We start from the raw sequence: 26,727 nt of genomic DNA, 5'->3' as shown, positions 1-26,727 counted from the left end.
AGATCTTGTGCACCTGATTACATTGAGACAGGTCACTCAGAGTTGGGCTTTTAATAAAGATTTTTGTATAGGTGGGGAGAGTGTGCAGTGGGGCTAGAGGTTAAAGACACTGAGGGGTGTAGGAGGAGTAGGGATTGGGGGGAGGGGGTAGTCCAGGGAATGCACTGTTATAGTTTATAAAAACCTTGAATGATGTTATAAAACTGAAAAAGAGGAGGAAAAAAAAACAGGCACAAGGAAAGACGGCACTTTATATAACATGGGGTTTCAAACATCTGACACCAATATTAAACATCCCCACCGTGAAATAAAGGGAGGGGGCGTGTGTATACAGCTTTAATGGTAAAGTCATGATAAACAAAGTATACAAGTGAATGTACATAAATGTCACAGGACAATCACAGCGGCCCCCCCCAAACTGACCCCCCCACAGAAACAGAAATCGTACCTGACACCGGGTGACCTCCACAGTAAAAAGCGCAAAAGTAAAAATAAATCCTTTCATTGGCACTGCAGAGTAGTGTATCTCTCAAGGATAAGAGCTGCTCTGAGAGCGCAGCCCGGCCCGGCAGCACAAACAGGAACTGTCAGGACGCCGCACGGCCCTGGACTTCCGGACACTTCTGCAGCTGTCGCACCTTTGCCCCGTCAGCCAGAAGCGAACCGTTAAAACACTGATCAGAGAGCATGCCGGGGCTGCGGGAATACTGCACGTGTTACTGAACACGTCTCTTTAAGGAGTAAACGAGAACTAAAATGAACAGCAGCACCGTATATTTAAAACTGGTTTTCCAGGATTGGGTTAAAGTGGCCGACTGACCGCCGGACCATTCCGGAAGCCGGGGCAGGCCACATCGCCCTCGCCTCAGGAACACTTCAGAAATGGGAGCCTCTGACCAACAGGTGCAAAAAAAATACAAATTTCATTTTAAAAAAATAATAGTAACGAAAAACCAGTTCCTTTGCGCAGTAAATGCACAAAGAAGTAACGACAGACAGCTGAAATCCTTCTGGTAGCACTACACACTTCTGCCATCAAGTCTCTCACTCAGAGGCCTCGCTTCAGTACAGACAACAGCTGAACCCCCCACCCCCAAAGAGCCTCGTTTACTGCCAGATGCAAGATCTGCGCAGATGACATAAAAAAAAACCCTCCAGATGTTTCACTTAAGATCTGAGTGTTAATACATGTTCATATGTTTACAAGCAGATGATTCTTCTTTCCCTCCTTTAAACCTGACAGAAAATACGATAAAGCTGTTGTTCTTCATCCTCCTTCTCTGTGGCCAGTTGGGGGGAGGTAGGAGGGGGAGGTGGGGCTGGACCGAGTTTGGCTTGGGCAGCGTCGTCCATTCAGGAAGGGGTGCGTCACCAGGAAAAGCTTGGGGGGTGGGCAAGGCCAGCGCCATTCGTAAGCGTTATCTGGTAAGGCAGACACCTCAGTTGCGCTGCCCCCTGTGGCCAGCGTGTGAGCGCGACCCGCGGATGGGAGCTGGGCCCGGTGCTGACGTTCTTTGCGGGTCTGAAGGGCAGCCCGTCACTCAGGAGGTACTGATGCCAGGGCCCTTTGGGATCCGACGGCCCTGACCGTTTCCGGATAAACAAAAGCCCGGCCGTGGCTATAGGCCGAGGATTTAAAATCAACCAAGTACATAGTTATGACCTTAAAAAAAAACATCAACTTGGCTTTGTCGATTAATAATCACGATAACCGTAAAAGGCAGTCCCAGAAAAAACGTTTGTCCGTGGACGTTTGAAAGGTACAGACTGATCCCTCAGCAGGTCCACACCTGGGGTAGAGAGAGAGAGAGAGAGAGAGAGAGAGAGAGAGAGAGAGAGAGAGAGAGAGAGAGAGAGCGGTGAGGGGCACGGTCATATGGCAGCCCGAGAAAAGGCTTGCTTGGTCATGTTACAGCCAGTCCGGAGCACGTTTCCTGTCAGGAAGCTCTGTGACAATACGAAGGTCAGCGCAGCCATAAAACACTTATCAGCCGTGCCGGTCCACCAGAAGCCAGAACGATACAGAGAAAGACACGAAGGAATGAGGACACACCTTCACCGTGCTGTCCACTGCTCCGGAGAAGAGGCGCCCCCTAGAGACTGCCAGGGCTGTGACGCTGCCTTGATGCCGCAGCAGGGTCTGGGTGCAGATCATGTTGTCCATGCTCCATACCTGCGGTGATAAGAGGCAGCAGTGAACATCTGCCGCCACTGGCTCAGCCGCACTGTAAACGGGCAGCCGGGAAGGCCAAGGAAGGGGGTGTGCTTACCCGGAGGGAGCGGTCGTAAGAGGCACTGAACACTTTGGTCTGGTCGGGGGTGGAGATGACCGCCAGGGCGTACACTGTGCCGACGTGGCCCGTAAGGGTGCGCACCTGCTCCTTGGACTCAATGTCCCACACCTGGAGAGGAGATACATGGGCGTTAGCATAGGGGCGTTAGCATAGGGGCGTTAGCATAGGGGCGTTAGCATAGGGGCGTTAGCATAGGGGCGTTAGCATAGGGGCGTTAGCATAGGGGCGTTAGCATAGGGGCGTTAGCATAGGGGCGTTAGCATAGGGGCGTTAGCATAGCCGCTAACGGCACAAGGAGACCGATGGGGCTCTCACGTGGATGAGGTTCTCATAGGTGCCGCAGACGATGTGGTGGTTGGTGACTGCAATGGAGTAAACGCTGCCCCCGGATGTCTGCAGCACATGGACGCACTCCAGCGAGCGGATGTCCCAGATCTGGGGGGGGTTCAGGGAACAAGGTTTAATCTGTTGGACCTGATACTACAGCACATTAAAGGAAGGCTCAGACATGTCGTATCTGCCGGGCTCTGGAAAGAATCGTCAAACCTGGCAGGAGATCTGCTCATGTGAGGAAGACCACACACCGTGACGGAGTTACGCAGCACAGGGGGTTTGTGTGAAACACAGCGGAGACCCAACTCGGGGGTGGGGGGGACACCGGACCATCAGGTCTTATCAACTGTGAAAACTGTGCAACTCAGCAGCTGGAGAACATCAAGTCCATCTCTATGGCAACGCCGGTGTTGATGTCATCTGGCGCTCAGTATGGCCAGTATGTGGTGGGAGGGGGTGGGGTATTCCACTAGTAGGATGATGCAAACCTGTGAAACTGACTGCTTCTCCAACAGCGCCTGGTTCCCATCTCACATCCCGAGGGACCCAATTAGACTGGGAACGGCAAGGGGAGTTTCTCAGCTCACGCGGGCTCATCTAGGAGTGCCACTTGAGAAAGAAAGGAGCTTCTGCCTTCACACAAGCCTATTTCACCATGAGCCTGGGACCTCACATCAACCATCTCTGAGTATGACGGAGGGAGCGATCAGAGCGGCCTCATTACATGACGACATTCTCATCACCCTAAGGCCAGCCGGTTCCTGTTAAGCCGGACTCCCTGTGTGGTAGTGGCAATGAAGGGGCGGGGTCTAACCTTGATGGTCTGGTAGGAGCCGCTGTACAGGTGGTTCTGAGAGGCAACCAGCGCCCGGACCCAGTGGTTGAGCCCCGTCAGTTCCTTCTTCAGCTTGAGCTCCGTGCCCATGATGTCCCACACCTGCAGCGACAATGCCATCACAGTGGTCTCGAAAATGGGAATTGTTCTCCAGTCACGCAGCCTGCTCTTTACTGAAATGACGACAGGCTAAACCCTCCCCCCCATGCCGTTAAGGAGAAAAATATGAGAGGAAAGTCCCTGAAGTGGTTGGTCAATACTGAAGGCAACTCAAGAGCTGCTGCTACAGCTGTTACAAGATGTGCATGAGACAGGAAGCACTGCGTCATCGTAATCCCCCTCACAAGCAGGCAGGAAACGCCAGCACTACAGAGCATTAATATGCCTCAGATTTCAAATAATCCAGCAGGCCTGCCAGAAGGACAAAGGGCCAAAGCAGAAAGCTGGTCTTGCAAGTGACTTATCAGCAGTAAAACACCTTCATTTAGAATTCTGTAAACTATAAATTGCATTTTTATTCAATGACAGCAATGAGGGGGAATATAACTCCATAAGCATTTGAGTGCATCGGGTTCCTAACTTCTGACACAGCAAACAGCACTATAAGCAGATAATTAAACTCGGGTTATTTTGATATAGCGCCTTTCACAATGACACAGTCACATGACTGGTGAGCAGGCCAGGCTGCCCCTCACCTTGATGGCTTTGAGGGAGCCGCTGAAGAGCATGTTGTGCGAGGACACCAGCGTGCACACGGGGTTGTCGTGAGCACGGATCGTGTTCACCTTCTGCAGCGTCTGGATGTCCCACACCTGCGGGAAGGACAGCGGCCACAGCCGGTCACCAGGGGGCGGCGTTTGGACGAAACTGGGGATCGCCAAGTCACTGCCCACAAAAAAAAAAAACCCCACTGGCTCAAAAGATCACTTACAATGATTGTGCAATCGGCCGATCCGCTGTACAGCTTGTTCCTGAAAAGAAAAAAGAAAAAAAGGGGGGGGGGGGTGGAGTTGCTAAGCAACGAAACATGGAGAAAGCCAGGGTCTCTGCTAAGTGAGGGCTGCATCTCCGGGCGGGACCTCACCCCTGAATGCACAGCGCCAGTACGATGCCGTCATGGCCTTCCAGAGTCTTCTGGCACTTGTATGTCGTGCAGGTGTCCCAGACCTCAGGAAGGGAGGGGCGACACAGAAGGTAAGGAGATAGGAAGACGGGGGAGGAACACGGGGATGGGGGGGTGCGAAAGGAGCGAGGCATACCTTGATGGTTTTGTCCGAGGAGCCGCTGAAGAGCAGGTCGCCGGTGGAGTAGACACAGAGGCACCACACAGGGCCCTGGTGCCCCACAAAGGTGCCCTTGCACTTAAATATCTGCTGGGGGTCGTATGCTGCAAGACAGGAGGGAGTGGTCAGGCTGGAAGGGGCGTGACCATATTGGTAGGGGTGAGGTCAGATGGGGGAGTGGTCAGGCTGGAAGGGGCGTGACCATATTGGTAGGGGTGAGGTCAGATGGGGGAGTGGTCAGGCTGGAAGGGGCGTGACCATATTGGTAGGGGTGATGTCAGATGGGGGAGTGGTCAGATCAGGAGGTGTGTGGTCAAGTCGAGAGCATGGTCAGGTTAGGGGCTTGGTCAGACTGGGAGGGGTATGATCAGATTGGGAAGGGTGTAGTCAGATTGAGTGGAGAGAGGGAAGGGGGGGGTGGACTTACAGCCGAGGATGCCCATGTTGAGCCTGGCATTGATATGGGACAGTTCATCCTAAGACAAAGAGAAAAAGAGACATGCGTGAGACGGCCTTTCCACAGAGGAGGGGGGAGCATGGGGGAGGAGGGGGGAGCATGGGGGAGGAGGGGGGAGCATGGGGGTATTCACACTTACGTTGAGCATAGAGGCGTCCCTTCGGAACTCCATGAGGTCCTCGCCCAGCTTGCTCTGGTTCTCATCCAGCACATCTGTCAGGCAGAGAGAGTGTCAGGCGCTCGGGCTCAAACCCGAAATGCGATCGGCCCGCGGCCACGTGAGCCGTGGGGGGGTTGGCTGCCCGCTGTGCTCGGCAGCCAGGATAGCAAGACACGAGCCACAGACACCAGCTCGCGTGCGTCTAGAGTACAGCTGTACAGTAAAGCGTAAGGTGAATAATAAGCCACAGGACTGTGAGGTGACGTCACACGTGGAGCAACCCAGTGCAAACCCAAGCCCTCCCCAAGCCCGTTACCAAATTTGAGCTCCAAGTTCTTCTCCAGCTGGTCCAGCTTCTCGGATAGCTTGCCCAGCATAGAGCGCAGGAAGGCGATGTCCTGGTCCTTCTGGGCCAGCGCCACCTGCATCTCGTGGAAACGGTCATCTGTCTGCTGGAGGAACTCCTTCAGGCCCTCAAACTTGCACATCTCCAGATGAGCCTCATATGTGTCCTGGTTGCCAATGAAGGTGCAGCTAAGGGAAAGAACGGGGGGGGGGGGGGGTGAGGGACAGGCTCAGCCACGTCCGACTCTCCCGGCAAATCGGTCTCCTCAGCTCGCCACCCCGTACCCGTATTTGGAATGCGGGCACTTGATGTGCTCGCAGGCCTTCAGGTGAGCCTCCAGGTTCATGGTGAGCAGAGGCGGGCAGCTGGGGTTGTTGGGGCAGCGCACAGGGCGGTAATCGCAGCCGGCCTCGTGGTCCCTGGAGGAAGGCGAAGAGGAACTGCCTTAAATATCTGCGTTCTGCAGTCTGCACAGTGCTAAATGCGGTAGCCTTAAACAAATATGACAGGAACGATTAAGAATACAGCCAAAAAGAGAAAGGGATTCGTTTATTCCTCTAAAAATCAATCCTCGCATAAATGGATGAATTGGTGCACCTATAATAGGAGATCATGTGACCCTCGAAGGGCTGCCGACTCCTAGATAATGCCGTCTGATCCACCCGAACCTATCAATAAGCATCAGTGCAATAGTTTGTAGATTCATCAGATAAATGACGGCCACAGGTTCTCACTTCCTGGCACTGAGTTTGATGGTGAAGGGGCAGCCGACAGGATCCACCTCGAAGGCGCCGGGTTTGCCGCTTGTAGCCGGCCGGCACCCGTACTTGCAGTGGATGAAGAGCTCGCCGATCTGCTCGGCGACGGCGATGTTATTCACCACCACGGTCAGCTTGGCGGTGTCCACCGGGCACTTCTCTGCGTCGGACACAGACACACACCTATAGTCGTGCCCGCGCCACGTCCAGACCGAGACGCTGAGCATTCGGGAAGCGAAAAGGGGCGAGCGACCAGGGTGGCGTGCCTACCTGAGGTCAGGGCGCATCGGCGGCAGAACGTGTGCTGCAACACAGAGCGAGAGGGGCAGGGTTACAGGCGGAAACAACCAGGAGCGGCACCACCTACTGGGGAGTGCCGCCCGAGCAACGTCCGCGGATGAGTTAAGATACACTGAACTTCGAAGCACCTGCTTCAAGAGGAAGCGCCGTGAACTGCAGGAAGCGTCCGAAAGAGAGGCTAGGACTCCCCCCCCCCACCCCACCCCACAGACAGGAAAGAGAAAGCCTCGTGTCTGCAGCACTGATGGGGAGGTGCTTCCACGGAGGACCACTCACCCCACAGGTGGTGATGACCGGGTCCTTGAACACACTGCAGCACAGCTGACAGCACAGCTTGACAGAGGGCTGCTCCGCAAACACCTGTGGCTCCTTGGGGGGTGCGAGAGGCACTGAGTCACAGACATGAAGCAGCGGTACAAAAAAAAACACCAAACAAATTAACACCGAGTCCCCCCGCCGCCGCCTGCTCAGTGGTACAGTCCAGTTCCTTCTCCACCACACATCAGCCCATGGTGGCCGCCAGTGACATCACACAGGACAAGACCATTCTTTCGAAAGTGAAACTCAGACGTTCCCAATGCCCTAATCCTCAGCAACAGATACCAGAGAGAGCTGATTGCTTGCAAAAACGCCAGGTTTGTGACAGAATCTGAGAACTTCTCACGTGGAAATGTCTCCAGGTTTACCATACTTTAATGGCTCAGCATGCTTCACGCTAAATCTAAAGCAATGACAGGATACTATCAAAGCTGCTGGCGGCAAACCAAAGATGCAGGGACTTCCCTCCGTTCTCCCATAACAGCACCCAGGACTAATGCCACACGACGCACACAGCCACACGTAACACAGAAGAGCGGCTCACCGTGTCCTCCTCCTCTTCGTGCAGGGAGAAGGTGGAGCGCAACGACATGTTTGACTCGGAGTGCAGGGAGCGCACGGACATGGCCGAGTCTGAGCGGCGCGGCGTGCTGATGGGAGGCTGGAAGAGAGAGTGTGGTGGGGGGGGGAGGGGGGGTGTGAGATTGTCCTCCACCTGTAGGGGGAGCTCTGCCCTGCCAACATTCATTATTAACATGTCATTCAATCAGAATGTAAGGGCCAAAGCTTATCACGAATACAAATATAAGCGGCCAACCAACGACTTTCCCAGGATCAATATATACACAGAGCACATTTTGAAGACTGACCAACCAAGACCAGCAGATGACCTTCCCTCGCCAAGTCACAGGTCAGCTCTACCCAGCTCCCCACCAAGGCCTGCCTTTCTCAATCCCAACACTCCCTCCCACTTACCATACTATCTAAAAAAAGGTAACCTCCCCCCATGTAGAAACAAAATTCCATTAGCACCCCTCCTGTGAGCAGATTTCATTCCGTCAGGGCAGACCGAGGAAGAAAAGCAAATAAAAATTGTTCACCGTTTGTCGAAACTAACGCAATTAGCAAGTCAATTGACAACAAGAAAACTATGTTACAGCAAGAACGAGGCGAGATAAGACAGTCTTCACTTTGCACTGCATTTCGAAAAGACAACCATCCATCGAACCTTTAAACTGTTTAAAATGTAAACACAGCAAGAACAACTAATGCATTTTAAAAGCCAAAGGCAGACCACCAAAAGACCAGTAAAACATCCATAGCATGATAATCCTGTTAGGGAATTTGCCATGGAAACCGAGCAGTGCCAATGGCGTCAGTGTAACTGTCACACTTACGGCACGCGTTCCCCGTCCGACATAATGCCCGCTTTTGGGATCCCCCCAGAATGCACGTGTCCCATAGGATCGATCCCTATACTCCCAGCGCTGCTTTAGCCTTGTCTCTTATCACACTCACTCACCCCAGTCATTTTTTGTTGCCAACTTAACTACACAGACCATGGAGAATTAGGGAAGGGGGGGGTGGGCTTCCTGCTATTCCACTATAAACAAATGTCACCTCACAATTTCCTGTGCTGTGTGAGTGCAACACGGTCCGTGCGTGAAGGGAACTCGCTGACCGAAACACACGGCTTAGCTGAGCCACGGAGCCAGGCGATCGGCCAGCCAACCGAGAGCACAGCCAGACCCCCCCCCCCCCCACGCTCCCCCCGGAGGCAGGGGAAGGCACACTCAAGCAGCTCATTCTGATTAATCAGCAGAAAGGAGGACGTGCGAAACATAGGGACAACTAAGTACAGCAGAGCTGCATCACACCTAAAAAAATGAAAACCAAAAAAAAAAACGCTAAATAGGAGCAAAGTTTTAAACATAACCTAAATTATCGAAGTATTATAATCAGTGGCGAACATTTCAGATCCAGAAAGTAAAAATCCAAATCAGGATTTTGTTTCAACCAACCAGTTGGGCATAAACAGTCACAGAATACTCAACTGGTTGGTTGAAACAAAATCCTGGTTTGGATTTTTTTTACTTTCTGGACATGAAATGTCCACCTCTGATTACAATAGAGACCATGTGGGAAACCCAACACGAGCCGTGGGCTTAAACACCGCAAGCCAGCAGGGGGAGGGGGACAAAGGGCAGAGCTCCCCAATGCCTGGAGGGTATTTACCATGCTGTCATCCTCGTCACGTGGAGAGTAGGCCATGGTGCTTGAGGACGACGGTGTCCGACGGTGCTGCTTGTAACTACTGGAAGGTTCTGCTGGAAAATGGGGGAACGGGGCGACCTGTTAGATTTTAACATACCAAATTATTTAATACTCACACTTCAGAGACGAGAGACAATCAGAACTGACTCCTTCCAGGAAACTTCCCCACTGATATTCTTCCCGACTGACCTTTAGTGATCGTCGAAACTGCTGAAAAGGCAGGTCCAAATGTGGTCTCCATTCTCGTCTGTTTAGATGGAAAACGTAGGAAAGTCAGTACACAGGACCCAGTGAGGCACACGGAGAATGTCTGGAATCTGTTTAGGAAGCTCGGCAGTCAGATGCAGGATGCCCGACAGCGTTCCCAGGAAGCTCACCGCGTTGGCGCTGTCTGCAGAGGGGATACTGGCGTTGGCTACGGCTGATCCTCCAGAGAAACGGTTGTAGCGAGGAGTCTTACTAGAGCTCATAGTCCAGCAAAGCCTCCCAAAAATGAACAGCTGGAATCTGGGAGCGACAGAAACACCCCCGAAACTGATCACTTATCACATTAACCATATGCACACCACTCCTCTAGCCATAACACAATACCAAAAAATTAATTAAAAAAAATCACACCTAGCTAGTGACCACCTGTTTTTTTTTATCATTAACTGAAACTATTCTTTTTAAAACAAATATTAAGATATTGAGAACAAAAACATACACTATGGGTATATATTAATCAAAACACACAATTTACACACTTGGAACTGAACAGATCTGAAACTAACTCCCACTTAAGAGTACGGCCTTAACTGCATAAAAAAAGAAGTACAATAAATAATATACAGTCCGAGCCAAGAAACTCAGCAGACAGACACACTCTGCCGTTAAACAAGTACACAAACTTCCAGGCAGCCCCCACATGTCATGTGATCCGACGAAACACAGACAGCCCCCATCCCGAAGATCGTGGGCTTAACACCCTGCCCACATTCCATTATCTACAGAAAACTGGGGTCCCGACAAATAACTGGGCTGCGGGGAACTTATGTAACCAGCCGTCAGTACTGGAAATCAGTAGTGCCGAGTGTTTTTATTTGGAGAAAGCATATACGTTTAAATCGAGAACAAATGATAATTACAACACACCACCATGTACGGACAGCTGTAAGCCTAGGTCTTAAGTTAGGACAACAGCCCAAACATTTCTGATACCGCATCCGACAGCAAGATACCAAGTGGGGAAATACAACCCAGCTAGCCCGGTATTCACAACAATAAAACTGTCAGTCGGAGCTTGTTTAACTGTGCGAGATCCTATTAGCTTCACTGGATGTTTCAGCCAAGGTGGTGTTGAATTTGGCCGCACCGTGGTCGGTTACATTAAAACTAGCAGACAGTGACGTTAACAGCCAGCTAGGTGGCTGGCTGCCAGAGTAAACTGTGATAAATACGACGGCACGGTACAGGCTGAGGTTTCAGATTCCCATTTGCCTTCGCTTCTACGTTTACTGATGTGGGGCCGATCGGCGGCGTTTCGTGTCTAAAGTCACGGATCGCGATAAGCTAACGGGCTAACAGGCTGAGAGTGGGAGAAGTAACGTTGATTTGCCCACGGCAAGTCTGCACTAGCTAACTAGCTAACTAGCCAGCTGGGTATCCACCAAAATGCACCGCGTCCGTTAATACTGGCATTGACAAATGCTGAAAAGCTTCAGCCGCCTTCTCACGACTAATGTAGAAGGCTAATTGTCAAATTACTTACCAGCTAAGGAGAGAGAACTCAGTCCACCGCCGCGATCCACATCTTCCCTCGACTGTAAAGAGCGGCCAGATTTTCGGGAAACGATGAGCGGGGGATTCTGGGAATTGTAGTCGTCACCGATGTCACCGGGGCACGCTCCGCCGCGCGCCGGCCCAGTCAGTCTGCCCGCACAGCAGGCGGCGCTAAACATTACTACTTCGCCCTAGACACACCGAGCCGCCTATCTGTATTATTGTTTGCTATGTGGCTTAAGCGGATCCTACGTGTAGTTTGTTTTCGCTGCACAGGAAGGAAAAATATAAATGAGATATTTCAAAATGAAATTTTCAATTTCTATGAAATTTCAATCTGGAAAATTGTTTGGCAGTACAGATAATGGTGCGCAAGAGTTTATTAACTTGACAAATTATTAGCCCTGATTTTTCATAGCCATATACGCACGGCGTTTCTACGCTGCAGCCTTCTCTGATTGGCTGTTTAACTGTCCTATGAGCAACGTAAACCAAATTTCAAAGCAGTATCCCTTCGTCTGATTGGACAATGACTACCACTAAGAAAGGGACCTTGTTATAAAAGCCTGCATCGGAAGATTTTCGATCTTTTTCATAGAAATCGTGGTTAGGTGTAATTTAGCTTGTGATTTGTCTTAGTGATAAGTGTGCATAAATACGGAGTAATGGCTAATTCCTTCAACATAATTTATGTCGGACGCAGACGGTTCAATATTGTCAAGAAAGAGCACTACCGTTGTATAATTTTCCGAAATGGTTGCGGATGAAGTTTTTTTTGTAGAAGTTTGCTAAGCTTACTCAAAAACTATGGATCCTTTCTCTTTCTAGAATATGAAGCTACTGACCAGTTCGTTTTGCGTAGGCTTTCTGATTGATCATCAATTGTAATTCCGTAATTGTGGTCTAATTGTATGACCTTACACGTGGGCGCCACGTGGCCTTGAACTGATCCTGTGTCAGTTGAATTTATTAGTTAAGCTTAACATTCTTGAGTAAGTTGCGAGATCAAGATTAGTTATCTGTAAATTAAACAACTAGGCTGTGACCGAGAAATCCAAGTTTCGGGATGTGGATTCCATGGGGACTTCAACGCCCGACAGCCGGTAAGTCTCGCTTGCCATTTCTTAGCTTCTTAAATGTTACTTTAATTGTTACTGAATACAGTTTCTCATGATCTACTAGATGAGGTAAAACTCCACCCATTTGAAGTCATTTGTTAATTTTATTCCCGATTCTTCCCTTTTGTCTTTCTAGCCTGCCTGGGTTAAGCTGTTTTGCGGTGTGACCCTTTCAGCGTAGTTTCACCATCCGAGGCTGGGTGCTGGCAGTCCAGGGCTGTGGTGAAGCTGCAGGTGAGACTTCAGTCTGTCGCTCAGTGTGCAGATCTTTCTCCTGTCAGCCGCTGATGAGTTTTCCAATCCATTCTGACACCTCGTATGAGTACTATAGTACTTTGATCTTAAATGCTCTCTGAGGCTTGTGCAGGTAGTTTATAAACAATCTATCTTCCATCGATGAACCAATAAGATGCGTACCTTTTACTTCTAGGTTTTTTTCCCCCGGGAGTCAAGCCATAAACAATGTAAGTACTTCTGAACTTCGTGTCTGATCGTGCAGCGTGAGTTGCTGATGACTGATGCATTTCTATTTCTCATACATAAACGGCACAGCTTGGCCGGCTGTGATTGAAACTGAGGTTCCAGTCGTCTTGTAATATCAGGGTCTAGCTGGTGATTAAAGCGGCACTTTCCTTCAGGTGTCTTGGGTGTGGAGCACGAAAGGCTTTAGTTCCCGGGAAGACCCTGTACTGATCATGTGGCGCCTCCCGTACTGTGCATCTGAACAGGCTGCATTTCCAATTTGAAAAGGCAGATGGCGCCGTTTGCTCATCCGTAAAATGTATGCGTTACGTCTCCCATTCTGTGGTGTTGTCCAGGGGTAATAAATTATAATAAAGCTCTTTGGGGCGTTTGTCCAAATTCAAACTTGTCAGTGTCTGAATACTGTACCTTTTCCTTACCGTTTTGTGCCATATTGTATTGCCTCATCTGTTTCCAAGTGTGACTGTTGAATGCATACGGTGTCTTATGGTTCTTTATTCATGAGGAATTTTGGCTTAAAATTAAATGCAGATTTTCAGCCAGTGTGACTCTGACTGATCGATTTCAGCGTTTGAGCATTAATTCTGTTTCTCCGTGCGTCGCTGCGGAATCTGCAAACCGGCACGTCTGGTATCTGCTGTCAGCTGGCGTGTCAAGCTTGCTGAACCTAATGGGCCTGAAAGCAGGCCTTTCCATTATGGCCAGGCACTTCCTTGGCCTGCTGACCCCATCACAACTGTTAGTAGGAGCGTATGTGCCCCTCGGATTGCTTTCGCACGGTGGAGGCTTCATGTAAATGATCCATTAGCGCTGAGGCCGACATTAACGTGGCTTCTGGTTGAGACGCAGTGATCTTAATGCTGTTTTGCCTTGGGATGAAAGGGAACAGATGGCATGTTGAAATGCGCTGTGGTTTGAGTGCTGGAGTATTCACTGTACTGGTCAATGCTTTTCCAAATTGCCCCTGTCTCTCTCTGCTGTGGCTGTCCTCAGCTTTGTAGAGTGAATCCCTGGTGGAAGCAAAGGCCAGCAGTATGAAAATCTGTCCCTTCAGCATAGTGATGGGGGGGGGGGGGAATGAACACAGAACAGGCCTGAGTGTGAGATCCAGCAAAAACGCGTTGCTATGCAGTTGCCTGTGCTTGATTGTGGATGTTGGTCCAGAGACTTTCTGTTTGCATCTGTCTCATTAATGCCACCTGTGGTGTTGACAGGTATTCTGTTGATTTGATTACATATGCCTGCAGATACATTAACCATTAATCTATAGCTGCTGTAAATTATGTGCCTGACTGCCAAAGTGGTGATTGGCTGTCGACACTTTTTTTAAAAATGTACAGTCAGCAAACACGGCAGTGAGATGCATTTTGCATGTGTGTGAATGAAAGTGCTGCTCATACCTCACGATCACGCAAAATGACCAAAGTATCTTAACGGCAAGTCTTTCTGCGCATGCAATAAATATGTGACTATTTGCCAGTTATTTATATGGGTTAGGCTGTAATATGTAAGTATGATCTCAGAAGGCTTATTTGACCTGTTAGTTGTCCTAGTTTCCTTCTCAAATAATGAGACCTTTTGTCTTGCATTCTATTCATCCAGGTCATGTTTACAAAAACCCTCAACTAATACCAGTTCATTGTAAAGAAAAAAAAAAATACACACATTCCTGGTTAAATCTTTGACATATGTAATATTTAACACTTTAGGTGTATTTTTTAAACAAAAGCTTCAGTTTTAAATGCCCGGAGTCCAGGTGCTAGGTAAGCAGCTTGAAGATGGATTGATATTTAAATGTAGATTCTCATATATGAATTGGTATCAAAATGCTAACATGAAGTCTAAAAGTTAATGGCTTAGTGTTTAGCATTATGGTAATCTTGAGGACCTTAGTTGATGTGATGGTTTAAATTGATAGCTGGTAGTGTCATTCCTGTGGTTGAAAGATGGAGGGGTGGGCTATGGTAGCATCAAAGCGTGCAACAGGAGAACATATTTTGAATGGTCATTTAAGGTGTTTGAGTCACAGGGAGTCGGGCAAAATCCACTTCTGGCCGCTGAATTTGACTGTCGAATGTCCTGCAGGTAAATGGCCAGATGCTGGTGTATTTGAGATTTGCATGGCCTCTTACCAGAAGCATGCCTCTGCTGTCATTTCCATACAGGTGCAAATTGGCCATCAATCACTCTTTCTGAGCCGTGACCTCCACCTGACCAGTGCTGTTCCTGATAATTTTCATTCACTCATTACATTTGTCTTTTTTCAGTTCACTGTATCTTTACATAGCACCTTTCACAACAGACTCTCCCTAAGGTGCTTTACATGGGTGTGTAGCGCATCACTGCACTATTTATACAGGATAATACAATGCTGGCATTATAAAACAAAGAATTGACCTGCTTGTGAGACGCAAGCTGAACACTGGTCATGTTCAAAGCCAAAGTCCATCGATGAGTCAGTTCTCCATTTTTGCTGGTGTGAGGTGGCAGATTGAAGGCTGCACCCACAATGTCATACTTTGTAAATCACGTTGATGGTGTCACACTTTGGGACTGAACCAGCACTTCTGCTCAGATGGTCGGTCCCACCCCCCCATGACACAGCAGAGAGATGTGGACAGACCTCCCAACATGATAGTCATCAATGATACTGCTAACTCCTGTAGTAACTCAACACTCAGTCCACCAATCGGAAGTCGGCTGTGCTTTTTGCATTCAGCATTTATGTGTATATTATTATTAAAGGAAAAAGCTTTATGGGTCCATTTCATACAGACAGCCAGAAGACATTATAGTACAGCCAACTGTTTGAGGATGATCATGAGCATAAGCTGGTAGCATATTGAATGACATTGTTCACGGTAAACAGTGATATAAAGGAAATGTGGGACAGGTGCAAGGCACAGTATTATTTGAATGTGGAGGCCATGAAGCATGCATACATCTACCAACCCCATGCAGTACATGGTCATCGAGGACCTGGACCACATTCCCGGCAGCAGAGGGGACACAGTAGGGTGAGTAGCCAGTGCATCGTAGGGCACACATGCAATGTGCAATTCAGTCAGCCTATGGCTTATATATTATATACAATGGCTTTCAAAAGTCTTCAATCATCCCTTACAGTTATCAAATTAGCCTAAAATACAAATAATATATACACATTCTGATACAGTATTTGTTCAAATTCGAAATTATTTGTCGAGTCAAGTAATTCATAAAGCTTTATTATCTCAGTCATGTACAATGTATAGTGAAACAAAATAATGTTGAACACAATGCGACATTCGTGACAGGATAGATATTATACTGATAGATAGACTGGATAGTCATTGCAGTACTAAAGACAGCAAATCAAAGAAAATCTAAAACACATACATATTTAATACTTGATGTATAAATTAAGTACAGCCTACTCAATATACTTACTGTATACTAATTTCAATACTTACGCAACTAAAGTTAAGTTAGATGACGCCCTATAATACTGTAAAGGAGCTGGAAGGTACACGTGAGTGCACTGACGCCAAAGCTGCAAACATAAAACCGCGACTGGGATTTTCAGAAGTATATTTAGCTGCTCTAAATCGTAATAGAAAAAGGCATCGGTGGCCGGGTCGTGGCTCCGAATGCCTTTCATCGCCACCTGTGCCACGGAGGAGTGAGTGAGAGCACGCCCCCTGGCGGTAGATAAGCTGCCATCACACGGCTCGCCCCCAGGACGCGCACACGCACTGGGCGTCTGTATTAGCGGCTCGGGCAGCGCTCGGTACCGCCGACACACAGCATCCAGCCTTTCCTCTGGACCCCAGCTCTCCTGCAGACATCACATTCAAAACGCTGGCTCCCTTACTGATGCAATAGCAATCCTGATTTTATGGTATTCGCATCATCCACAGTACTGGTGGAATACCGGCAAAAATAGAGCATTTTTTCCTTCAAGTCATTTTTTTCCGGACTCGAATAACCTGGAAAAATTGGAAGTGCCTCTAGGACACGGAGTACTTTCTGAAGAAGACGGGCAGCTCTGCCGGCGTTCTCCCGCAGCAGATTTCCGATCGGCAAGGTAAGGGATAACGGCAAAAAAGGAAGGTGGAATTAAATATTTGCTCTTCTTGGCATCTTATCCCCCACGTCTGTAGATTGTATTATTACTGCACCGAATTTACGAATTTAGCAAAATAGGAAGTTGTGCGTGGAATTAAAGGTCTATACGATGGTCACCGGAAAATATTTGCAATAATTTCGCAGTTGGATTCATTTGGCGTGGTTTTCTGAAAGCTGTAGCACTGCCTTCTTAGACTCCCTGCGTGATTTTCACCGATAACACTGCCAGTGTTTAAACATTCGTTTTTCCCCTTTTTTCAGGAGAAACACTGGTGTTTTAACATAGTGGATGACTAAACCACGCTTTTGATACATTATCATAATAAAATAAAACCAAGCACTATTTCCCCAATGCTGTGCTGCGTCCAACAACTCCAGATATTGCAAGATCATGCTCATCGTTCCTGGCTTCCATATGGTTCACGGAAATAGACCCACATATATTCGACATCATACCGTACTAATATTTATTTAAAGCTCTCGTCAGTTTTCAGACTGAAGGCGTGAGTAGAATATGCGATATCCATGTAATTTAAGGCTTGACTTACTCGGGCCACTTTTGAGAAATCAATGAGTATTAAAATGATTGCACTTTACTATAATGTTACCACTGTTTTCAGTACTTGTTAAATAAGTGTCTAATTTATTGAATAAACTTAAAGTCTTTCGAGAGCACATGCAATTTAGTTTGCTGTAGTTTTGAGTCACCTAGACTATATAAAATAAATTTTATGTTGTAGTTTCAGTGATATATCTTTTAGGATTAATACACTTTTTTCCGCCTCAAAATTTCCTTGCTCATACAAGTTCAATTATTAGGATACGTATAAATGAATGATGTTGGGAGTGTAAGCAAGGACCATACGGTCTACAGCCCACAACAACGATAAGGAAAGGGAGTCAGCATCGGTCATCATGCATTGGTGAATAAAAGCCATATCTGGGAGCTGCATCAGTACAATCATTCACCGTGGTAAAAAGTAAATAGCAAAACAGAGGGTAATTAGTTTGGCCTGAGATTTGTGCACAAATCAGTAAAATTCGCGACGTGCCCTCTCAGCTACGTTTATGGCTTCATGAACATTAAAATCCTCCATCTGGACAGAGGGATTCGACGAGCATTTTGTCGAGGCTGAAGTCGGCCCTCCTCTTTGGAGGAACGGATTGGTGACCTAAATTGTGGGACGACCCATTTCTCATCTCGGTCTTGCCCTGCAACGTCTCCCCAGGCTTCACGTCTACCCTAAAAAATAAAACTCACCCCACTATGATGGCTCCCCCCGGCCAAAAATGATCTGAAATAAAGCTACACAGGATCCAGGGCCTTAAACGGAGAGTGGCCCCGGAATTCAAATTTAATGGGAATTTATTCAGGTGCTTAAAAGGAAATGGGTTCATGAAAAATGAAACTGGCCCCATTTAATAACTAAATCCTCATATATGGATTTTTTTAATCTTTTGAAATATTTCCACCAATAATCTGTCGAAATGCAATATGTCAAGTTCAGTTGCTTCTCCTGTGTTCTTACATGACAGTGTCGTTTGAGATTGCTGTGAAATCTCAGAATAATGTGTATCCTCCATTTCAGCGAATAGGGATGTCTCACACATGGTTTTCCTCTGACTATGCAGAATGAAATCTTATTCCACTCTGATTCCTTAAAGTGTGCCACTTTATGCAGAATGCACTAAGCAAATCAGCAAAGGAAATACAAGCCTGTAAAGATCCAATCAGCGGCATCGGGTCATTCTACGCAGGACACCCGTGCGCCGTTCTTACTTTCATTGCGCTCGTGTGCCCAGCAGTCTCGTGGTGAGCGAGCCCACATACGACTGCCGTCATGGATGAGATGGACCTGCCCCAGATGAAGAAGGAGGTGGAGAGCCTCAAGTATCAGCTGGCCTTCAAAAGAGAGAAGTCCTCCAAAACTGTCACCGAGTGAGTGTCTCTCCTGACTTGCTCTTTTATCTAGCAGAAACTTGCACCAAAAAACCGGGCCGGGCTACACGTGCGAATCAGCAGGGTAACAGACCATTCTTAAGGGCCCAACAGAGATTTTTGCAGGACACAGGATTTGTACTCACAATCTTCCAGAGATGGGTGCAGATCCCTTACCACCTGAACAGCAGATACGCATTTCTGATTGCACGTGTAAGTGTGCATACGCTCATGAAGGCCTGAGTTCCTGATTTCTGACCTGAAAGGTCTTATTTCACTCTGAGCATCGCAGACATTAATCTTACACATTTGACTTGGCTACTGACTAATGTCTATTCAAATGACACCTTATTACCATAGTCAGTGTGGCGCTTTACCACATCAGCACCTGCCCCGTCCCATTTCCGTACCGCCGTGCTCCGGCCTCATGCCCCCGCATGGTGGCCTTCGGCTCCGCCCCCTTCACCACGGTAACCTCCGGCGCTTTCTCCACTGGCGTTCCGGGAGGGCTGCTGCTGACCCATTTGTCCAAATAGGGAATCTTCTCGCAGGTATGGGATGTTCTTAGTGGGTCGATAATGGGTTATGCAGATTCCCTCTGTATCCTGCCACTGTGCCCAGCCAGTGAAATCAGCTGCCACCCAGTTGCGATAATTAGCTCTGGGGTTTCATGACCCCACGAGTGACAGATGAGTCTTGAGCTCCCCCCCCCCAAAAGATTAGGATAATGAGCATGAGAGTCCATAGTGCAGCACCCTTTGTGAGCCCCCCTGCCCCCCCCGAGCATAGGTTCTGTGCCCTTATCAGAACCCGGCTTACTGTTACATAACTCTAAGGTCACGACCATCTAATTTTATCATGAATTTGTGTCATTCAATACAATACATTCGAAGGAACTTGAAAATGTCTACGGGCAGCAGGTGGCGCATTGGTTAAGGTATTGGTTTTGTGTCCAAGGTTACATGCCCAGTGTTAGGATCCAGGCCATCCTGGGAGTGACAAGAGATACCAGTGAAGTCATATTGTTGTAAAGCAATTTGTTGCACAGATCAAAGTACAGGAAACACATTCAAGCAATGAGCAGGCTAGAGAGACACATTCAGGGGTCATTTCAGGCAGGGAGACAGAGGTGTCCTACTTTGTATTTTCTGAGGTTATGTATTAAATGTCTGCTAGTACAAAATATCTGTGTGTTTGCAGGGCCGGCTCCAGCTACAGGCAGAATAGGCGGCGGCTCCAGCTACAGGCAGAATAGGCGGTCGAGTTACCTGTGTTGCGAAATGATCATCGGTTTTCTTGATAAGGGGGCCGCCTAAGTAAAGTGTTGCCTAGGGCCCCTGAGAAGCTAGAGTCGGCCCTGTGCGCGTGTGTGTGTGTGTGTGTGTGTGTGGACTCACGATGGCCGATCTCTCCTTCCATCGCCAATCTCTCCTGCGCCTCCTCCTGGCCGTCACTCCTCCACGCAGCCTGGTGAAGTGGATCGAGGACGGGGTGCCGACGGACCCCTTCCTGAACCCTGAGCTGATGAAGAACAACCCCTGGGTGGAGAAGGGCAAGTGCACCATCCTTTAACAGCCGGGCACTGAGATAGCAGCCCTGTCCGTCCGCCGAAACCTGGGCTCTGGCCACCGTGCTGCCTGTCCTGCCCCCCCAGGACGCTTACCCCCTACCCCCCTGAGTGTACGCCGCCCAACGGCATTGTTGTATAGTTACTGCGAGACACCCCTCCCCATTACTCTTATATACTCTTAATACTCCCATATATGCAGTTTGATCTCGACTTTACTCTTTTTGCCGCCTGTGACTTTAAGACGTAGAGCAGCGGATCCACGCTGGTGGTTTTCCTGCAGCCTGATGCATGCAATGTGACAGCAAATACTACACTAATGGAGACAGTTTTTTACATAAGTACAGCTGCCGACTATTAGGGTCCGTTAATTTATTTTATTTATATGTGGATTGTTAAATCACTCGTGGGTTTGGTGTGTTTTAGATGATAAACTTTCTATCTGGTTTCCTCTCGCCTTTTCTAACACCTGTAACCATCGGAAATGGCCTTGTAAAATAGTTCCTTAAGGAGAATGTTAATGTAATAGGTTAGGCTGCCGTTAGCAAGCTCTGCACTGTTCCGTGTGCGTGTCCGTGTGCTCGTATGCGTGTGTGTGCGTGTTGGGTCGAGACAGAGGTCGTCCCCTGGCTGAGATGCTGAACTGCACGATCCATTTGGTGATGGCACTTTTAAACTAAGGCAACAACATGATTTTATGTTCCTTTTACTTATATGTCTTACATGCATATGTAACCTGTTTGTAAAACATATAGTTTATATAAATATATTTAAAAACTACTGATATATCTGTTTATCTCTAAATATATTTGAGTGCTTTGATTAATTATGCATAAGATCATGTACTAGTTCAACGATTATGAGCAATAACTAACATTTTTTATGGAATGTTTTACAAAAATAAGTTTGTGATATCGAATAAATTGGTGGTTTTTAGAGAGTTTGAGACTTGATTATTATAACTTGTGTACGATCAGCTGTAAATGATTGAAGTGAAATAAGAACAGAACAGTGTTGAACTTTGCCAGTTTCTTCCCGTTAGACAACGTTCCCTTCCATACATTGATGAACCACACATGATGTCACCTGAGGCAATCATGTGACCCTCCCATTCCTTTCCCAAGACCCAAGTTTCTCCCACACTCATCTTTCCTTTCTTCCTTCCTTCCTTCTGTCACTTTGATGTTTCTTTTCCACACCCCAAAGCCACACAGCAGATGAATATGAAATTAATATTCATGAATGATGATGCAGGTTACATTCTTGATCCCCAGTTCACTTTGGCATTTGCAGTGCTTAAATCATGCTGCTCTGAGTCCAGCATGCAGGCCACTACCCTGCCCTGTACCTGCCCCATGCCCTGCCCCTTTCCCCGCCCACTGCCCCTCCCCCTGCCCTGTACCTGCCCCATTTCCCCGCCAACTGCCCATCCCCATGCCCCGCCCCTTCCCCCACCCACTGCCCCTCCCCCTGCCCTGTACCTGCCCCATTTCCCCGCCCACTGCCCCTCCCCCTTCTCTGACACGAAATCCTCGGCCCATGACTGCGAATCCGGCCTTAATAACCAGAGCACTCAGCCTCCTCTGAGCTACATTAACAAATCATCAGCAGCACAGTGAAGGAGAAGCTGGCTATGAAATTGTGGTTTACCAGGGTGCATTAACATGCCCACATTCGCAAGCGGGGGGCCCTTGATAGGAGAGGTCTTCTCCAGGTTACCCAGCTTCTATTACCCTCTGCTCTTGTGGAGGAAGGAAGCTTGGCGACGTGGCACATTCATCCACTAATGAGCCAAAATGAGATATTCAGTCCAATTTATTTCTACATTGCAACTTTCCCAACTTAGTCTCCCCAGCTGAAGGCCATCACACCATCCACAGGTCATTTCTCTGTCCAGGTTTCTGCAGGCTAGTCTCATCCCTCTATCTTGAAGAAAATGTCATCATATAAAGGAAATCCAGGATGTGCCCAGGAATCAGACGTACATTGGCCCAAGTCCACGAAAGGTTGCTGGCCATTACATTTTACATTTTATTTATCAGATGCTTTCATCTGAAGCTACGCACATTTTTCAGGAAGCAGGGTCAGCCCTGCCATGCTAGACCACATACACACGCACACACACACACGCACACACAACACGCACATACAGAGCTTTATGCATGACCCATCTCTGCAAAACAGACGACTACTCAACTGAGAAAAGCAGCCTTGGACCGAGGCTGTTTGTTTTGAAGGGCTCAGCCATGTTAGGACGTGTAAAGCGTGTAGAATGTGAAAAAGCAGCCCTCTAAGGAACGCCATTGTGGCAAAGTCGAAAGGCACAGCCGAGGCAATGCTTGGCAGACTATCCCTCAATGCCTTGCAAGAAACACTCAACATTCCTGTCCAAGAGGAGGTGTGAAGCCAAAGAGTCACTCTCGATTAATTATATTTACTTTTAAAAGGATTTGAAAATGTATTTTAGTTAAATGTTGTATATTTATGTATTGAAGTATTTTTATGTGGTATGTGGGACACACGCAGAGATAACCAATGACTGACTTAAACATTGCCTCTCAATCTGTCACAATCTATCAAACACTTATAATGAACTTTATAATGAGTGGACACACACCAGCACTGCTTCAGTAATTATCTTCAGGCTTCCATGAGTGGTGTTTACTTTAGCCAGTAAAAAAAACATTCTTTTCATTGTTCCAGTAATATACAAGAACATAGATAATGAGCCTATAATACAAATATAGAGAATTACTTTTTATATCACCAGGGTCATATTTCTCATGTATATTAAGATAATTATTGTCTGTCCAGCCGACCTTTTTCAGTAATTCTAATGAAAATTAGTGAACAACGTATTAAAAAAATGAATCTCCAGAACTCTGGCACTGGAACACCTAAAATGCAGGTCCATATCCAGGCATTTTTTCACACAGCTGTCCTGCATATCCAACCCATGAAGGTCTCACACAATTCCGAGAGGCAGCTCTTCCCAGAAACAGACAGAGATCTGAAATTAGTCATGCCATAAAAAAAAATACTATTCTCACAAATTTTCAAAACCTGGTGAAAACCTCAGGATGTGATGCAGCAGCTGAGGCGAGGCGCAGTGACTGCCTCGGCGAGGCCCAGTGACTGCCTCGGCGAGGCCCAGTGACTGCCTCGGCTAGGCCCAGTGACTGCCTCGGCCGGGTCGTCCGGGATTTCCGGGCCCGTCTCCGAGGCGCCGGTCCTATCTGCATGCGGCCGGGGGGAGCAATCTCGCATTAACCTGATTTCTAGGTCACGCTTGGATTAGGTTCAGAAATTCCACAATATCAGTGCAGCGTTTACCTCACCTCCACTCACTGCAGTGCCCTCCAGCCCTCTCTCTCTCTCTCTCTACCGCTTGCCCTCTCTCGAGCTCTCTCTTACTTCCTCTCCCTCTCGTCCTCTCTCTCACTCTCTTTCTCTTTCTTGCTTGCTCTCTCTTGATTTCTCTCTCACTCTCTCGTTCACTCTTTTGATCCACAGCATCTGACCCCACCTCTAACCACCACCCTACCGACCCCCCCCCCCCCCCCCAGTGTCTGTGCAATCGGGCCCACGCGGGATCAAGGAGACAGAGCCACCTGCTTTATTAAAGTAGTCTCTTGGACCTCGGCCAGGAGTGGCATTAACATGTTTGAAGTTTTCCTGTAGAAGAACAGACAGCCTCCCAGACTCCATTAGGGGCTCCAACGTAAACCTGACAGGAAGTCATCTAATAACACTTTATGAATTATCACGCAGGGGCCAAAGGATACCTGATGCAGCAGACTGGGGGGGGGGCTGTCACTTCCTGGCTAGGGCCCCACGTTTGTTCCCAGTCCGTCGAGGTGCCCGTTCCCGTTTCCCAAGCGCTCCTGCTGAATCGTAGCTCACCTGCACAGCGGCGGACAGGGCTGAGCAGGAAGCAGTGGCTGGGTTAATACACACCTGCATATTCTCACCATTTCAGCATCTGTCTAACCAGCCGGGGCCGTTCTGATGCTTAGCTTGCGAAAAAAAATCAAACAGTGCAATAATTCCCAATACCTTCGCTCCCCAGCTCTGACATGAAGTCATGCTCGCTTCACGGCAGCTGTGATCTCACGTTTAATTAGACGATTTTGCAGTTATCCAGGAAACGCTTACATCCAAAGAAATGTATGTTTTTTATGAAAGAACGGTGAGACAATCATTGGAGCAACTGGGGGGGGGGGGGGGGGCAAGGACTTTATTCAGGGGCCCAACAGTGACATCACTCAGCTGACTGGATTTGACCCAGCAACCTTCTGCTTGCAGGCACAACGCTCTAACCTCCCGAGACACAAATCCCTCAAATTATGCGCTGTAATGGACTGGCATCCTGTCCTGCGAGTCCCCTGCCTTGTGCCCTGTGTTTCCTAGAATCAACTCCAGACTTAATGTAACCCTATACCAGATACATCGTTACAGAAGATGGATGGATGGAAGGATGGAGTCCCAGATATGGACCCCCTGCTCGTGAAATGATAGTGGTGCGTGCTTCTGAAGTGTTTTTGGGCCAGCTTTGAAGGCCGATGTGTTCAAATGGGGCAGGATGTGTAATGAGGCTGTAATGGCTGGCAGAGAGAGGCAGAGCTGTGTCGACAAACAAACAGCCTCGGATCGCCCGTCGGGACTCATTACTCACCTGCCCTGGTTCACGGGAGTTTAAGGTTTTCCTCCTATACACGTCCCTATGGGAACAACCCCCCCCCCACCCCCCACCCCCACAAAAGTGTGCCTGGGGCCTGGGGACCATCACCGCCCCAACAACCAGTCGGGTTGCCAGCTCTCTGAAGCCCAGCCTGGTATTGGGGAGAGACCTCTAAAAGAACAGGGGAAAGGCAACCGTGAGTGTGAAGTGAAGTCACTGAACCCTGGTCACTCCCTGTTCCAGTGACAGGGGGCTTTGCATCACTGTCATACAGTTCACGACTGCAAACCAAGCTTCCACCATAATTTTGCTCCCTCTGCAATCAATTTCCAGTTATACGATATGGTGGCTAACGTTAACACTCAGTCCGGGTCCGTTTGCTTCTGGTTTCACCTCTCACGCTCGCGCACGGTTCACGCTCGCGCACGGTTCACGCTCGCGCACGGTTCACGCTCGCGCACGGTTCACGCTCACACATTTTATGCTGCCATTAGTTTGCGTGGCAGCGCTTCATGACACGCTGATGTTCGCTTAGGGGGCAAGTCACCCCCTGGCCTGTGTCTCCAAGGTAATGGCCTGTATCACTGAGCCCTTAATTAGATAAGTGGAAATCAAGAAAGGAAGCCAGGACAAAGCTTTAAGGTGTAACATCTCGTTCATTACTCGCCTCAGGGCGCTTTATATCGGTCTGTGGTTTTTAGCTGCTGGAGATTTTTTTTTCCAAATCCCCAATAAATCTAAGAGGATAGTCAGCCATCTGTCTGATGCATCTGGGGCAGGCCATAGAAACTATTTTTAAAAAGCAAAAAACTAAACAAACACCATTATGTTACAATTCTGACTGAAAAAAGAACAAGGCAACTAGCAAGAGTACCCGTTATCCATCCATCTTCCATAACCACTTTTCAATGAGCCTGAGCACGAGGCTGGGGGACACCCTGGACGGGATGTCTGTCCATCACAGGGCACGAGGCTGGGAGACACCTTGAAAAACTCGCATGGCAGGTATATGCATTCACACACTAGGGTGAGAAACTGGCTCAACTAGAATATGTCTTCTTACCCAGAAAATAGCCACATGAATGGACACAGAGGGAACATGGGAGTTCAATGTGCACACAGAGTCAGGGTGAGAAAGGAGCCCACAGCCCCAGAGGCTGGTAGCTGCTGTGGGCCGAGGCGCTGGCCTGGATTACGGCAGCCTGAAAGCCCAGATCCATCTCGGAGGCGGCAGCGAGGGGGGAGAGGCAGTAGCGGCATCGCTATCAAGCGGGAGCATATCGTGCTCTTAAGAGCCGGTGCCGCGTTACATGCTTTTAAAGGCACGCTCACTTCCCAACAGCGTGTGGAGATGAGACGTCCCCCGCTTCCCGCTGCCGTGGTGACGGCGTGAAAGCCCTCAGTCCCCGAACAGCCCCCCATGTGGCTCCGGTGTTGTGGAAATGATGGTGCTTCTGTGGGTGCCTGAATCAGGGATTAATTAGGAGAGCCTCCCTCTGCATCTGTGATTCGTTAAGGGAGACGGCAGAGTGACCAGGGGGACGTCGCCATGAGTGTCAGGCAGCACGGGTTTATTCAGGGGGGGTGCAGCTTATAACACACTAATGACAGCCTCGGAAAATTAATTGCCTCTATATTTATTTTCATTTACAGTGCTGATGAATTAAATATTGTGACTGAGTGTATGACTTAATATTCACTCATGTCATATAG

At 48.4% G+C, this 26,727-nt stretch overlaps 2 protein-coding genes and 1 non-coding gene across 5 annotated transcripts; 2 read left to right on the top strand and 1 right to left on the bottom strand.

Annotated features, from left to right (window-relative positions):
- Positions 1-233: 233 nt before the first annotated feature.
- On the bottom strand, positions 234-11,242 carry traf7 (TNF receptor-associated factor 7). 2 transcript variants are annotated; one of them, XM_072712535.1, is made up of 21 exons: positions 11,109-11,242; positions 9,736-9,865; positions 9,548-9,605; positions 9,320-9,411; positions 7,629-7,745; positions 7,043-7,135; positions 6,737-6,770; positions 6,443-6,626; positions 5,993-6,127; positions 5,679-5,896; positions 5,342-5,415; positions 5,173-5,221; positions 4,722-4,849; positions 4,547-4,629; positions 4,394-4,433; positions 4,158-4,274; positions 3,442-3,564; positions 2,610-2,729; positions 2,271-2,402; positions 2,054-2,173; positions 234-1,790 (listed from the first exon to the last, which is right to left on the bottom strand). In XM_072712535.1, exons 2-21 carry the CDS (start codon positions 9,826-9,828, stop codon positions 1,776-1,778), a joined length of 2,025 nt encoding a protein of 674 aa, XP_072568636.1. In that variant the 5' UTR covers positions 9,829-9,865; positions 11,109-11,242; the 3' UTR covers positions 234-1,775. The 2 variants fall into 2 exon arrangements, with proteins under 2 accessions (XP_072568636.1, XP_072568637.1); XM_072712536.1 differs by having other exon boundaries at positions 9,320-9,408.
- A 111-nt stretch (positions 11,243-11,353) lies between these two features.
- LOC111845528 (guanine nucleotide-binding protein G(I)/G(S)/G(O) subunit gamma-13) lies at positions 11,354-21,273 on the top strand. Of its 2 annotated transcripts, none has more exons than XM_023815008.2 (6): positions 11,354-12,222; positions 12,374-12,471; positions 12,668-12,701; positions 12,876-16,786; positions 18,634-18,766; positions 20,233-21,273. In XM_023815008.2, exons 5-6 carry the CDS (start codon positions 18,669-18,671, stop codon positions 20,336-20,338), a joined length of 204 nt encoding a protein of 67 aa, XP_023670776.1. In that variant the 5' UTR covers positions 11,354-12,222; positions 12,374-12,471; positions 12,668-12,701; positions 12,876-16,786; positions 18,634-18,668; the 3' UTR covers positions 20,339-21,273. The 2 variants fall into 2 exon arrangements, with proteins under 2 accessions (XP_023670776.1, XP_023670775.1); XM_023815007.2 differs by having other exon boundaries at positions 11,355-12,222; positions 18,631-18,766.
- Positions 12,517-12,598, top strand: LOC111845584 (small nucleolar RNA SNORD60). The gene has a single exon (XR_002838668.1). It is a non-coding gene; the product is annotated as a small nucleolar RNA SNORD60 (small nucleolar RNA).
- Positions 21,274-26,727: the final 5,454 nt, after the last annotated feature.

The sequence above is a fragment of the Paramormyrops kingsleyae genome, chromosome 5, assembly GCF_048594095.1.
Source record: "Paramormyrops kingsleyae isolate MSU_618 chromosome 5, PKINGS_0.4, whole genome shotgun sequence".
Lineage (NCBI taxonomy): Eukaryota > Metazoa > Chordata > Actinopteri > Osteoglossiformes > Mormyridae > Paramormyrops > Paramormyrops kingsleyae.
Note: the sequence above shows the minus strand (reverse complement) of the source record. Positions and strands in the feature narration are given on the sequence as shown.

Excerpts from the sequence above, each read along its gene's own strand:
- traf7 (XM_072712535.1), bottom strand. The coding sequence starts at position 9,828 with ATGAGCTCTAGTAAGACTCCTCGCTACAACCGTTTCTCTGGAGGATCA. Across the intron at positions 5,897-5,992 it reads TGCCCGCATTCCAAATACGG|CTGCACCTTCATTGGCAACC; the intron begins GTACGGGGTGGC and ends TCTTTCCCTTAG. Across the intron at positions 4,434-4,546 it reads CTGGCGCTGTGCATTCAGGG|GAACAAGCTGTACAGCGGAT; the intron begins GTGAGGTCCCGC and ends TTTTCTTTTCAG.
- LOC111845528 (XM_023815008.2), top strand. The coding sequence starts at position 18,669 with ATGGATGAGATGGACCTGCCCCAGATGAAGAAGGAGGTGGAGAGCCTC. Across the intron at positions 18,767-20,232 it reads TCCTCCAAAACTGTCACCGA|CCTGGTGAAGTGGATCGAGG; the intron begins GTGAGTGTCTCT and ends TCCTCCACGCAG.